The sequence below is a fragment of the Lytechinus variegatus genome, chromosome 15 (genome assembly GCF_018143015.1).
Source record: "Lytechinus variegatus isolate NC3 chromosome 15, Lvar_3.0, whole genome shotgun sequence".
Taxonomy (NCBI): domain Eukaryota; kingdom Metazoa; phylum Echinodermata; class Echinoidea; order Temnopleuroida; family Toxopneustidae; genus Lytechinus; species Lytechinus variegatus.
In genome coordinates this window covers 7,183,939-7,197,439 of record NC_054754.1, presented here as the reverse complement: position 1 = coordinate 7,197,439, position 13,501 = coordinate 7,183,939, and the positions used below count along the sequence as shown (strand labels likewise).

Genomic DNA, 13,501 nt, shown 5'->3' with positions numbered 1-13,501 from the left:
CTCATTCTTTATCTAACATAATTCTCTATCTCTCTCTATCTATCCATCTGTCTGTCTTTCTCTATTTCTCTCTATCTATATATATCTATCTATCTATCTATCTATGTATCTATCTATCTGTTAATTTGTCCATCTTCTCTGTACGTCTCTCTCAATTAATCTTTCTATCTATCTAATTAACATCTATCTATCTGTCTCTCAAATTCTCTATCTCTCTCCTTCTCTAGCATCTGTCTGTCTTTTTTCTCTCTTTCTCTTTGTCCGTCCATATTTCTATCTACAACATCTCTCTCTCTCTCTCTCTCCCTCTATCTATCCTTCTCTCTCTCCCTCTGTCTCTCTCCCCTCTCCCTCTATATATCGACCTCTCTGTCTCTCCCCCTCTCTCTATTTATATATCTATCCATCAATCTCTCCCTCTTTCTCTCTCTTTCTATCTATCCACCTCTCTCTCTCTCTATTTCTATCTATCTGTCTATTTATCAGATCTTTCGGCAGCTTCTAAGTGTATCAATCCATCAAACTTCAATTTGTCTACTTTAAGTATCTGTTTATTTTTATTTTGTCTGTCATTCTATTCATTTAGTCAATAATTTATTTTTAGAAAAAAAAACTATCATAAACAACGCGACTGCAAAAGCATGTTCGGATTTCACTCCTGACTGCCGCGGCTCTCTGTGTACATGAAGCCGGTGCCGAGGAACTCTGTGCTCTGATCAGTAACTGTGCAAATTGCATGCGGTGGTGGACTCGCCTGTGTCGCACGCAGGCTGCAATATATGCAACCAGCGACGTGTGTAGACTCTTCACTAGTCGCTTTTTGGCTACTTTTCCGGAAAATGCCTTCGCCAGGGTGTAAAACGGAAACGCGCGTGCCGCACTCTACTTCATTGCTCACCTCTCCACTCAAATTGCATCTCCATCTCAAAATAAGATTTTGTTTGTTTGACAGTACTCTTCCCATTTAACAACAACAACAATAATAACAACAATAATATAAATGGCGCTTTACTTCCCGATGACCCCTTTATTCGATTAATGTGTGATATTGTTGCTGACTTGAATTTGTCATGGAGTGTAGGCCTATATATTACAATTAGATAATAATAATCACAGAAAAAAAACTAACAAAATTACAATGAAAATCCGGGTTTAAATGCATCAAGTCATTAAGTGCAATAATGATAGAAATATAAGTTGATTCATAATGGGCTATGATCCCGCTATGATTCGGAAGCTCTCCATTCACTTCGTGATTATCGGCCTATGCTAATAGGAAGTCTCAATTATCAATCCTCACACTAATACATGTATATAGGGGATCGGATTGTCAATTGAAGATGGACACCATCGACTCTTTTTTTCTCCTGGAAGAGCTATATTGAAGCAAGTTCTGTCTCGCTTTCCCCACCCTTAATAATGTTTCAAATGATTCTATTTGAATGATATGCCGAAATGTTTTCCCTTTCCACGCACCATGTTCATGTACAAAAGGTTGTTGAAAAGTATGACATAGGTCCTATTTTCCAAGCTTTAGAAATATTCGATCGCTGAAAAAAAAAAGAACCAAAATAATAATAAACATTTTTTAAATTTTTTTTTAGAGGAACATGGTATACCATCCCACTGTAATAACAATGGTAGTGAGTGTGTGATATGCAGAAAATAATGCAAATATATAATACGCTTATAAAAATATACGCTTATAAAAGCGCTTTATAAAAATTGGGTATTATTATTATTATTAATATTATTAATACGGTATACTGATAAATATGCGATTGAGACATTTAGCTTGCCATAGCAGCGCGGCACGATCTCGTGTTTGTTTACGCAATCTTGTGACTTTTGACTTTTGTACCTTGTCTTGGCATCTGTCAGCTAGCTGCAAAGTCTGCATAGTTGCTCATGGTAGTTTGGGGGGCGGAACAGATTTGGTGAATGGAAGTTCAAGGAAAAGGTGAAATTTAATTGTATTCGTTTATTGCTTCTGAATGATGAATTTGCTTGGAAAAGCCGAAATATTTATTTATTTTTCATGTTTTTAATACAGTTTTTAAATTAGCCGTAACTAGTAATTTGCATATTGTAGCCACTCATTCAATGAACAAGGTTATGATATAACCTTGTTCTCAGTTATATCTCAATGTGTGGCAAAAGAAGGGTGGCAATGTTTGGCTTATTTTCTCTTTTTCTTTGGGGCAAATGCCTGATTTTTTTACACTGACAGTTTCCAATACACTTATTATTCATACAACTTGACTCTTATTCAAATTTGATTCTCTAAATCATTTTTTTCTTAATTAAAAACAGAGATCAAAAAATGAAAATTTTCTTGCCATATTACTTTCCACCAATAGAGGGCGTACACAAAAATATGCCCAAAATTCAAGTTTTTGAGCGCTCTGGTGAATACCAAAATTATTCCCAAGTTACTAATGAAAAATAAATTGCAACTGTATGGAAATTAGAAATTTTGGTCACAAAAGTGATATTTCAATGAATTTTTAAAGTGTGTGCTCTGTACAACATTGGCATACCGTAGTCCTACCTGTAGATTCTCCACAGGCAGGGTGGTAGCAGTGAACAAGTGATTGTAGCTGAGTAGTCGAACGTATATCATATGATTCATAATTACCGGTACCGGTATACTATAACGAAAGTAACCCAGGGGCCGATTGCACGAAAGGGTCTGTGCAAGGTCCGTCTCTCGTGTCGCCAATCTTTTATGATGCGCCATGTGAAACGCATTTTAAATAAATCATTGGCAAACATATTTCATTCATCCGTTCAAATAAACAAAATATTTGTTTATAAAATGACTAATATATCATAAAATTGTATAAATTTGATTTAAAAGCAAGCTAACGAATCTCATTCTTTATCATAAATTTCAGAAACACCCCGCTTATAGTGTATCATAAAAGATGAGCGACACGAAAGACGGTCCTTGGAAAGACCCTTTCGTGCAATCGGCCCCAGGGAACTCGATCCCACCCGCTACGTACGCGGGCGGAGCCCAGGATCTCGTATGTGCAATTTGGCATACTCACCTGACAAGCGTGAAGTATGGTCAAAATAATTCCCCGAATAAATAGTTAAAACAGATATAGATGAAGGTCTAACGTGGCAGTTTTTCTGACATCTGGGCACAGACCCCGGTGGGGTCACTCAATATGACTTGGGGACCGCATGACCGTTACCAAAATCGCGGGAAAAGGGGTCAATTTCACGTAACGTCCGCGGACAGAACACTCCTCGAAGTAGTGAAAATAGGGGTGCTCACCGTCCTCGATCTGATGGAAATAGGGGTCAGGAAAAAGGGGAGAACGATCACGGGAAGTAAAATCCGTCGCCGAGTCACCATCCGCAGAGGGCTCGCTCATCATGCTCTGTATCGTTATGTGGACAACTCTATTTATTTTTACAAAGAATTCTACTTTTCTTATTTTTCAAGAAAAACAAAGTTCTTCTGGATTATTGTATCAGTATGACATGGCTCTTGGTCATCTGTAAGGACAGCACTCTGACGCCTGTGCTCCAATTTCCTCTAGTGAGGAAAGGGTATAAATGCCCTGTCCTTGAAATATGGTAAATAGGGGTAAGTTTGCGAAATGGGCAAAAGTGTCCTTACAATCTTATAATTAGGGGTGTTTCAAGGTACCATTTTACCGCAATTTTGTCCTTGTTTTGCGTGAAAATAGGGGGGTAAATTTCGCAAAATGTCCTTGAAATTGACTGCAATAGGGGGTTCCGTGCATTTGTGGTAACGGTCATACGTGTCCCCCTCTGCGGGTGAGTGACCCCACGGGGCACAGACTGGAACCTCAAAAAACAAAAAGTTCTCTCCTACTAGGCTTATACCTCCATCTCTATCGGCCATTTTGTTACAATTCATAACCCTGGGTTATAACGAAAGTTGATCTCACAATGGCCACGTACCGGCGGACGAGATCCCAAATGCACACATGCCGAGTAGAGATATCACGATTTCGTGATATATTAATTCGAATTACATTGGAGCTAAACGCCAGGCCGGGTATAGCACATCTATACTGGTTTTGTTAATTGGTCTTGGGAGGATCAGTGGCGTACATTTGAGTGTAATTGAAACAATTTGGCTGCCAAATTGAAATTGAGACTTTCCTAACTTTAGTTCATATCACTTGTTCACTGCTACCACCCTGCCTGTGGGGAATCTAGAGGTAGGACTATATATGGTATGCCAATGTTGTACAGAGCACACACTTTAAAAAATCATTGAAATATCACTCTTGTGACCAAAAAATTACTAATTTCCATATAGTTGCAATTTATTTTTCATTTGTAACTTGGGAATAATTTTTTTATTCACCAGAGCGCTCAAAAACTTGAATTTTGGGCATATTTTTGTGTACTGACGCCCTCTATTGGTGGAAAGTAATATGGCAGGAAAATTTTCATTTTTTGATCTCTATTTTTAATTAAGAAAAAAAAATGATTTAAAGAATCAAATTTAAATAAGAGCCAAGTTGTATGAATAAGAGGTGTAATGGAAACTGTCAGTGTAAAAAAATCAAGCATTTGCCCCAAAGAAAAAGAGAAAATAAGCCAAACATTGCCATTTGCCATCCTTATTTTGCCACACATGGAGATATAACTGAGAACAAGGTTATATCATAACCTTGTTCATTGAATGAGTGGTTCATATAGACTCTCATAACCTTGTTCATTGAAAAAGTGCACAGACTTGACTTTCAGTATCACTGTCAGTTTTAAATCATATCATTCATAGGGAGATGATGTGACTAGTCACTAGATCTAGAATCTATTTCCGAACATTTGTCTTTATAAGTTTCCTTAGGTCTAGAACTCTAGTTTTCAAACACTTTATCAAACTTCCATCATAAATACACGGGACTAATGCCAAATTAAAAAAAATGAAGATCTATGCACAATTTTTGCTGAGTCTAGATCAATTTTCTTTTCAATAAAGAAATATATTATGAAGTTCTTATTGATTTTCATAATTAATGTTATTTTGGCCTTATCCTGAAATTGGTCACCTCTCTTCGTGTGTGTGCGCTCGTTGTGTACAAAGTCAATGTGAGTGGAAAGAAGTCACCACCGTTGACGAAATAAATGGCAGTGGATGGACTGGTGACATACACCACGATAATGCTGTTAATATTATAACTAAAACAATCATACAAAATCAAATGACTGTGTTGCATGTACATTGAAAGAACGATACCGGTAGTGAAATACATACTGATCACTATCATCACTACAATCTCACAAGTGCAAGTCAAACAAATAATAATTTGACTGATACAAAATAGTAAACAACTAAAAGATAACTACATCTAGTGGTTTTCATTACAAAATAAGTTATAACAATAACAATATATCCTCAATAGAGGAAATTCTTGTAATTACTTTTTGCTTTTGTTTGCAGTAATCAATTAAATACGTCTGATATTGGAAATAAATGCAACAAGACCAACTAAATTGACTGATGAATCTTTGTATCTCTAAATATAAATGTATCTCTTGAATAGAATAATTAGATTAATTATGTGGTCTCTTCTAATCATTTATGAATCCAAATATCATCTTTTTCTAAGTTAGATCTTCATATACATATTTAGAAATTTTACACCAATTTTTATCTACAAATCTAACGTAAATCTTAAGTCTTCAGCAACCCTAAAACATGAACAACATGTAAATGAGTTTCAACAGAAGTCTTACAAGAAGAGCAAGATTCTGAATCAAGTTGCTTCATTTTGGATACTCATTTGTTTGTAGTGTTTTGTAAAGATTTGAATTTAGATGATTGTCATATGATTTTATAAAACCTTTTTCCATATTTTTGTTGGAGTCGACTTTTAAAAAAAAGATAGATTTTGGTTTCAGGTGGAGATTCAGAAGTGAAGGGGTTGACCAAAGAAGAGAGTGGATCAAGTTGTAGAGTAGTGGAGGGTTGAATTGAAGAAAAGGGAGGGTGTAATGAATTTTGGCTCAGTCGGTAACGCGTCTGCCCGTCGAACCAAAGATCGTGGGTTCGAGTCCACCCCGGGCGGATGACTGAAGCCAGTGCGTTGTGTTTACACGTCTCTCCCATGTTTCATAGATGCAGGCTATGTTACAATGGAAAACACTCGGTCCCTCGGATAGGACGTTAAATGGAGGCCCCGTGTAGAGGAGAGTCACCACCTTTGCACGTTAAGAAGCCATTGCACTATTCGTATAAGAGAAGGGGGAAACCCCGGTGTAGTGGTCCACCTGCATTTCCCCCAATCAGTTATATCGGGAGGAGAGACCTGCGGGTCACAGTGATTCAGTTCGCTTTTCACCTCCCAGGCACAGGTGACGCCAAACAAATAATAATAAAAAAAAATAATAAAATTTGGCACACTAATGGGAAGGTTGGAGAGGGTAAATCAGGGTGCTTCATAACTTTCAGGCAAGTAAATTTTTAAATAGTTAGAATATACTTGCCCAAAAAATCTTTTCACTTGCCCGAAAAAAATCATTGAAAAAAAACAGTTTCACCTCTTCGAAAGAAAGTATTGCGGTTTTAGAAACCATTGACATTTTTCTCACACTTGATATGAACTGATCTACTTTGTAATTGCATTTCATTTTCCAAAGTGATTTTATATTGCCTGCCATGACCAAAATTAGGGTCCATATATCATATCGACCCTAATTTTGGTCATTCTACTGTGAGAATTTTGCTTGCCCAATTCGGGCAAGTAGTTTAGGTCTTTATTTCAAGACACTTGCCCTACTCTAACTTTTACTTGCCCTGGGCAATTGGGCAAGTGCTTATGTAGCACCCTGGGGTAAAGTAATTTACTGGAGGAGACCAATATGGGTCACTAACTGATAATGACCTTGTTTTCTCATCTTAGATTGAAATAGCAGCGACCTTGAAAGACCTTGAGGAAGATGGGGGAGAAGAAATCTAAGCGACGTTGGTTTATTCTCCTTGGAGCACATATATCTATGTTGGTATATGGGGCAACCTACCGATCATTTGGTGTGTTCCTGGTAGAGTGGAGGAGGTATTTTGATTCCTCTGTAGCTGAGATAAGTGCCATTGCCAGTGTTCTTGCTGCTTCACACCTCCTGTCAGGTTAGTCACCTTATGCTTCTCAAATCCTACCTGATGCGCAAGCTGGTTTACCATTTATGCATATGATTTGCAGAGATGCGAGGTTAAAAGACAGGTCTGTGATTCAGTAGCATACGCAGGATTTTTTAAAGGGGGGGTTCGTGCTGAATGAAACGTTGGAGAAAAAAAGGTCTTCACCAAAATATGTAGGTCATTTCTTACCAAAAATAATTCACAAGCAAAAAAAGGTTTTCAAAAAAAATTGAGGGGGGATAAACCACTGTAACCCTTCCACCCCCCCCCCCCGCCCTGCGTACGCTACTGCTGTGATGTGTGAGATTTTAGGCAGGGAACCATTACTGACACAGCACGAGATCACCAGGCATTGTATATACCGGTAATCTATATGAGGATAGTCGGGTGTGAGGATGAGATTTAGGGAGATGAGCAAGAGTCCTGAAGTGGGAGCCTCAGGCCTTGGGGCGTGAGACTTAGTATGTCTGGGTTTGGTAAGGAGGGGCAGGGGAATGTTGCGTTTCCTTTTGAGCCTATATATCAGAAGAAACATTTCCTGATATCTGGCAATGAAAATAAGTCATTTCCATAATTACAATAAGATTTATTGACAATATTTTTACTCTATTCCTGATTTCTTTTTACATCTTTACCACAATTCAGAACTACTGTTTTGTGTCCCTTTCCAGTAATGGGATTTGAGCACAGGTCCTTGAAGTCTTTACAGGTATGCAGCATACTCATGTTTACCTCATTTTGCGGCTGAGGGAAGAATCTGTTCAGTCATGTCACCACACATGCTGCGGAGTTGAATATACCGTAATATTGGAATTCATAGATTTTCTCAAGAATCCATATCATTTCTCAAGGGAATGGTATATTAGCAGATGAAATGTCATGAAAGTAAATTTTCTTTATATTTGATGATGTTAAGTAAGCACGATGTGCTGTATTAGTTTCAAAATTAATATATAAACCAAACAAATCCTTTAGATCGGAGCACCCATCGCAGTCATTAAGCATAATCGTAATAGAAATGAATTATTTTGTTTATTGTTTCCTATACCATCAGGTTTCTTTGCTGGCCCATTCATGATGAGATGGGGCTGTCACAACACTCTTCTCATTGGTGCAGCCTTTTCTATCACTGGTACTATATGTAGTGTCTTTGCTGATTCACCTATCATCTTGTGCTTTACATCAGGGTTTCTTCCAGGTAATACTGCCCCCCCCAAAAAAAAAAAATAATAATAATAATAAAAAAAAAAATAATAATAATAATAAATTAATGAATAAAATAAAATAAAAATAGCATAAAAAGTAAATACCTGTTTTAAAGTAAAAAATGATAATGATAATGATAGTATTAACAATAATTACAAATAAAGAAATTCAAAAAAATGTACAAATAGATTTAAAGAGTAAAGAAAAAAAGAAGTGGGAGAGTTATGTTTCAGCACCATGGTCACGATTCAGAACTACTATTTTGTGTCCATTAATCTAATAATCACTGAAAGATTAATTGAGGAACAGTTCATTATTAATTTCACTACAGTCAGTCTGTTGGTATACAAGAAGTGATTCCTGTCAGCTGATGACATAGGGCTTGTTGCAGGTAGACAGGCGATCAAACATAAAGTTCTCTACAAATCTTGATCTTCAACCAATCAAAAATGTCTATTAAGGACTTGCATTTGATATTGTGTTAGTTTTAAATGCAAGTTTTTTGGGGGGACAGTACCCTTTACAGGCTCTAAACTTGTGATCATTTAGGAGAAGTCTTTCATTTTGACCCTTGCTGCATCGGTTCCATGACATCTGCTCCGGCGACAATTGCTCCGATGGAAAATCTACACATTAAGCAAACCATAAAACCTAACTTCCAAAACTAAATAAACCCTAATCGTAGTCATAATAATATTCTGAACCAAAATCTCTATCACAATCCTAACTCCAATCCTATGCCTTCTGAGATATTAAGCCCAGAGCAATTGTTGAAGGAGCAAATGTCTTGTCACCGCTGCACAGAATTCTCTTTTAATTGTATAAGGGGTGAAACCTTTGATAAAAGATGCATAAGAATTATTTCATGTTGTCAAATATGTTTGTTTTGATATTCTTCATTGGAATTATAATAAAGAATACAGTCTATGAAAGAAAAATGCATTTTAACCCGTTGTAGATCAAACGTTTCACAAACCAAAGTCATTTACAAATTAAAAACAAATACTCATGTGCTGTGTTAATGACGACCAAATACACTCCCTACTTAAGGTGTACAAGCTTGATCACTAAAATCTGAAAGGACACTCCCCTTCTTCCCTTGTAATCATCTCTTTGTTTTTTTATCTTTACACAAGGTTTTGGAGTGGGGCTCATCAAGAATGCAGGTCAGGTGGTAGTGGCCCACCACTTCAAAAAGGGTTATTCTCGTGCCAATGGCTTTGTCAGTGCTGGTGTGGCCTTAGGAATCATGACTGTCCCTCCTCTTATGCAATTATGTATTGATCAATACAGTTGGAGGGGTGCTCTTCTCATCTCAGCTGGCATACAGGCTCAGGTCATTCCTGCTGCTTTGGTAGCTAGACCACGTCCCAGAAAGAAATCTGGAGTTCCGGCAAAGACAAAGCTTGAAGTGGAAACTGAAGGTGACGCAGCAGAGTTGGAACCACTTAATGAGAGTTTGAGGACCAAAGATCATTCTTTACATGGAAACCAGATTGAGGATGGACAGTCTGCAGAATGTATTAAGAGTGATTCAACTGCAGTTGAGTCATTGGGTGAAAGGACTGTTGAAGATTCAGATTCTACATCAAAACAGACATACACTGCTTCTGGCGCGACTGAGTCACTGTCTGATTCAAGCAAGTTTGAACCCAACTCAAAGCCTGATCAAGTGGACAATGGAGACATCAACAACTCAGGGGAACGTTCAGCCGAGACAAACGTTCAGGAAAACAGAACTAGTAAATGTTCATGGGTCAGGCGGTTTTTCAGATCGTCTGGATGGCCCCTCTTTGGAGAGAGCATTGGGTTTACACTCTTCCAGATATGTCAAGTGACTATTGGTGTGTGCTATACTGCCATCATGACACACTTTGTTGCCAGTGCAGTGTACTCTGGTATTGAAGAACAGCTGGCATCGTTTCTTCTTTCTGCTCTCGGCATAGGGAGTCTGATTGCCCGTCTCTGTAATGGATGGGTCATTGATCTAAAGCTTATATCTCCAGAGCACCTTTACTCCATCGCTATGGCTATCCTTGGCATTAGTACAATCCTCAGCCGAGCATCACAGGTCTATGGCTGGTAAGTTCATGTACCATAATAATAATAGTTATTTATATAGCGCCATCTATCTAGAAATATTCTATTCAGTACCTACTGTACCTATAATCAGTACCTACACTCTCTTTTTTTTTGATGATTGCTATTTTCATTATTCAGAATATTCAAGTTACAAAAGAATTGAATTTATTTCAATAAAACACTACATGTTAGCAATTATTAACACTTGGGTGCATTAATAATGTCTGCCTAAACATTGCACAACATTTCATCTATTTTTATTTTAGCTTATTATGCCTTTTATTTCTGCCTGAAAGTGAATATGCAAGTTTGTATGAGAGTTCACATCAAAAAAGTTACATGAAACAAGACTTGTCTTACAGCACATTTATTCATGATAGCTGGGCATGTATATAATTGTTTATAATGATATTGCTGAACTTTAAAATTCCATAATTTCATGATGTTTCTGTCATACTTTGATGAAATTTTCAGCATGGAGTACCTCTCTCAATTTACAAAGAAGTTTTGAATTTTTTCTGTTATAGTACTTTTTTAAATTTGACTCATAAGGTATATCTTCATAGCATTTTTGTTTGGAGCTTCAACTGGTCTACTGAAAGCTCTTGTTCCTGTGGTTCTTAAGAAGTTTGTAGGAGTTGAGAATCTAGCACCTGGTATGGGAATATTCACCATCTTTACTGGAATAGGGGACTTCATTGGACCCATCTTTGCAGGTAAACATTATTGCTTATCCCAAGTCATTTCATTTATTTTTAACTCCACAAGGACCAGCTTTCTTGGATGGAATGCTCCACAGGAATAGGGGGTCATTAATTTTGAATTAAGTTTTGGGGATCACTGTAACGTTGGGGCTCGGAAGGAAATTCTGGCTTGAGCCCGGACCGGAAGGTTTAGCAAAACAAAATTCTGGGTCCTACATTGGCCTGAAACTTGGGACACCGCCAACATGATTTAGTGCATCCTACATCCTCAACCCAACCCTCGTACTCTCCTCCACTTGCCTCTTGTCTTTTTTGGCCGTCCCCTCCTCGAACCTCCTACCTCAAAATCAAAAGCCCTTCTTAGATTATGTTTTTGCCTTTTATATATTTTGCCTTAAGTATATTTATTCATAGGCAGTTAGGGCAAGGAGAAGTTTTAGCAAGGATTAAAAATATTTTAAAATCTCCTTGGCTAATTTGCGCTGAAATGAAATATGCCTCAATTTTTTTACAGCATTCTGAATGATCATTCATGAATTCAGTCTAGGATAATCATACATGTATTAACATCATGTAACCTAGCATTTATGAGTAGTATTATGGACTCATTATTTTACTTTTCAGGTGCTCTTTACGACGCTAAGGAAACATATGACCTACCTTTCTACGTAGCTGGTTCGCTTCTTACTGTGTCATCCTGCATTCTCTTACTTGAACATCCTCTCAGACGATGTAGGCAGAGGTATCAAGGTTTGAAGTCGCACGAATCACAAGAGGAGTCAGCAGTGTAAATTTGGCTTCATGATTTTTTTTTCCGTTCTAATATCCATGTCCGTGGCCTTTTTTTCATAAAATAAATAATTGCTACAATTCTGGGACACATACGTGACCAGCCACTTAACAATTAACAATGGATGATTTCAAGTCCGTTGTTGGCCTTGGTGTTGGTGTTGAAATCTGGATTGCTTCCCCTAGCTCCCAAATCTATTCAGAGTTTGTAAAACTGATCCAGATCACATTATTGACATCTCAATAACTAGCGAGTGACTTTTCGGGACCATCTTCTTGTTATGTTTGGTGTTATAATCATGTAAATATTGACCTAACACCAACACCAAAAGGTCAGCACTGAACTTGAAATCACCCAATAAGTCGCCAAGAAAGGTTCTGTGTGAAAAGTCTAAATAGTAATGTGATCTTCAATGGGTGAAACTTTGAATTTGAATTATTTGAAAGAATAATTCATCTACTTTATGCTTTCAAAATTTCAAGTTTTATAGTTAGATATCAGACATCCTTTTTATGTGTTTTTTTGGTCGTGCATGGTATCCACTTAAGTGGCCCCCCCCCCTCGGTCAATTACTCTCGGGCCGTTTTGGTGAAGATTTGAACTCACATCCTCACAATCATGAGTCCAATGCTCTATCCACTAGACCGCACAACATTATGTGGTTCTAACGACAAGTTGCAATGAAAATGATGGCCTTCGATGATAGTCCCCTAATAGCCATAATTAGTACTAGCCATAATATACCATAACAACAGTTACTGTTTTTCTCAGCAAGCTATGCAATGTACATTACATGACATACATGTATTGGATCGGTGCTAACATGTTCATAATTCATACCCTGTCATTCTTAGGGGGTGTTACAAGAAAGTGTTAGTAGCAATCAATTACAAATTTCTGCTGCTAACCTTAAATATACCAAAGTTACTTTTGATACTAGTTGCAAGTAGCAGACCAGGGGCCTGTCTTACAAAGAGTTGCGATTGATCAGATCAATCGCGACTATGGAAAGCCAGCAAATTCAACATATGAAATGCATGTTTGTTTGAAAAAACTTCTAGATATGAATGGATATCCATAAATTCATTGAATTCTTGACAATTTGGTGTGTTCTCCTTTGTTTAAAAAGGACATTTTGCAAATTTCCTGTAGAAACAATTACATGTATGACAATGATGGATTTCCATAGAGTTACAATTGATTGAATCAATCATAACTCTTTGTAAGACGGGGCCCAGCAATCAAGTGTGGATTTGCAATTAATAATAATAATAATAATACCAACATGCTTATATAGCGCATATCACTGCCAAATGCGTCCCTATGCGCTCCATTGGATATTATTACCCTGGCTTTAGCCCCGCAGCCTTTTACAGCGCGGTGGCATTTCAAGGAATAAATTCCTGCCAGGTACCCACTTACCTCACCTGGGTCGAGTGCAGCACAACGTGGACGAATTTCTTGCTGAAGGAAATTACGCCATGGCTGGGATTCGAACCCACGACCCTCTGTTTCAAAGTACGCAGACTAATCCACTGGGCCACAACGCTCCACAATTGCTTAATTAATTGCTAAACTTGTTGA

At 37.6% G+C, this 13,501-nt stretch overlaps 1 protein-coding gene across 1 annotated transcript; it reads left to right on the top strand.

The window, feature by feature from the left end:
- Window positions 1-1,876: 1,876 nt before the first annotated feature.
- Window positions 1,877-12,129, top strand: LOC121429229 (monocarboxylate transporter 12-like). Its single transcript, XM_041626191.1, has 6 exons — window positions 1,877-1,960; window positions 6,900-7,123; window positions 8,190-8,333; window positions 9,478-10,423; window positions 10,976-11,139; window positions 11,752-12,129. The coding sequence occupies exons 2-6, from the start codon at window positions 6,937-6,939 to the stop codon at window positions 11,916-11,918; spliced, it is 1,608 nt and encodes a 535-aa protein (XP_041482125.1). The 5' UTR covers window positions 1,877-1,960; window positions 6,900-6,936; the 3' UTR covers window positions 11,919-12,129.
- The last annotated feature ends 1,372 nt before the right edge of the window (window positions 12,130-13,501 follow it).

Bases quoted from the DNA above. Each gene is read 5' to 3' on its own strand.
- LOC121429229 (XM_041626191.1), top strand. From the start codon at position 6,937: ATGGGGGAGAAGAAATCTAAGCGACGTTGGTTTATTCTCCTTGGAGCA. The intron at 8,334-9,477 runs GTAATACTGCCC...TCTTTACACAAG, and splicing joins TACATCAGGGTTTCTTCCAG to GTTTTGGAGTGGGGCTCATC. The intron at 10,424-10,975 runs GTAAGTTCATGT...TTGACTCATAAG, and splicing joins GCATCACAGGTCTATGGCTG to GTATATCTTCATAGCATTTT.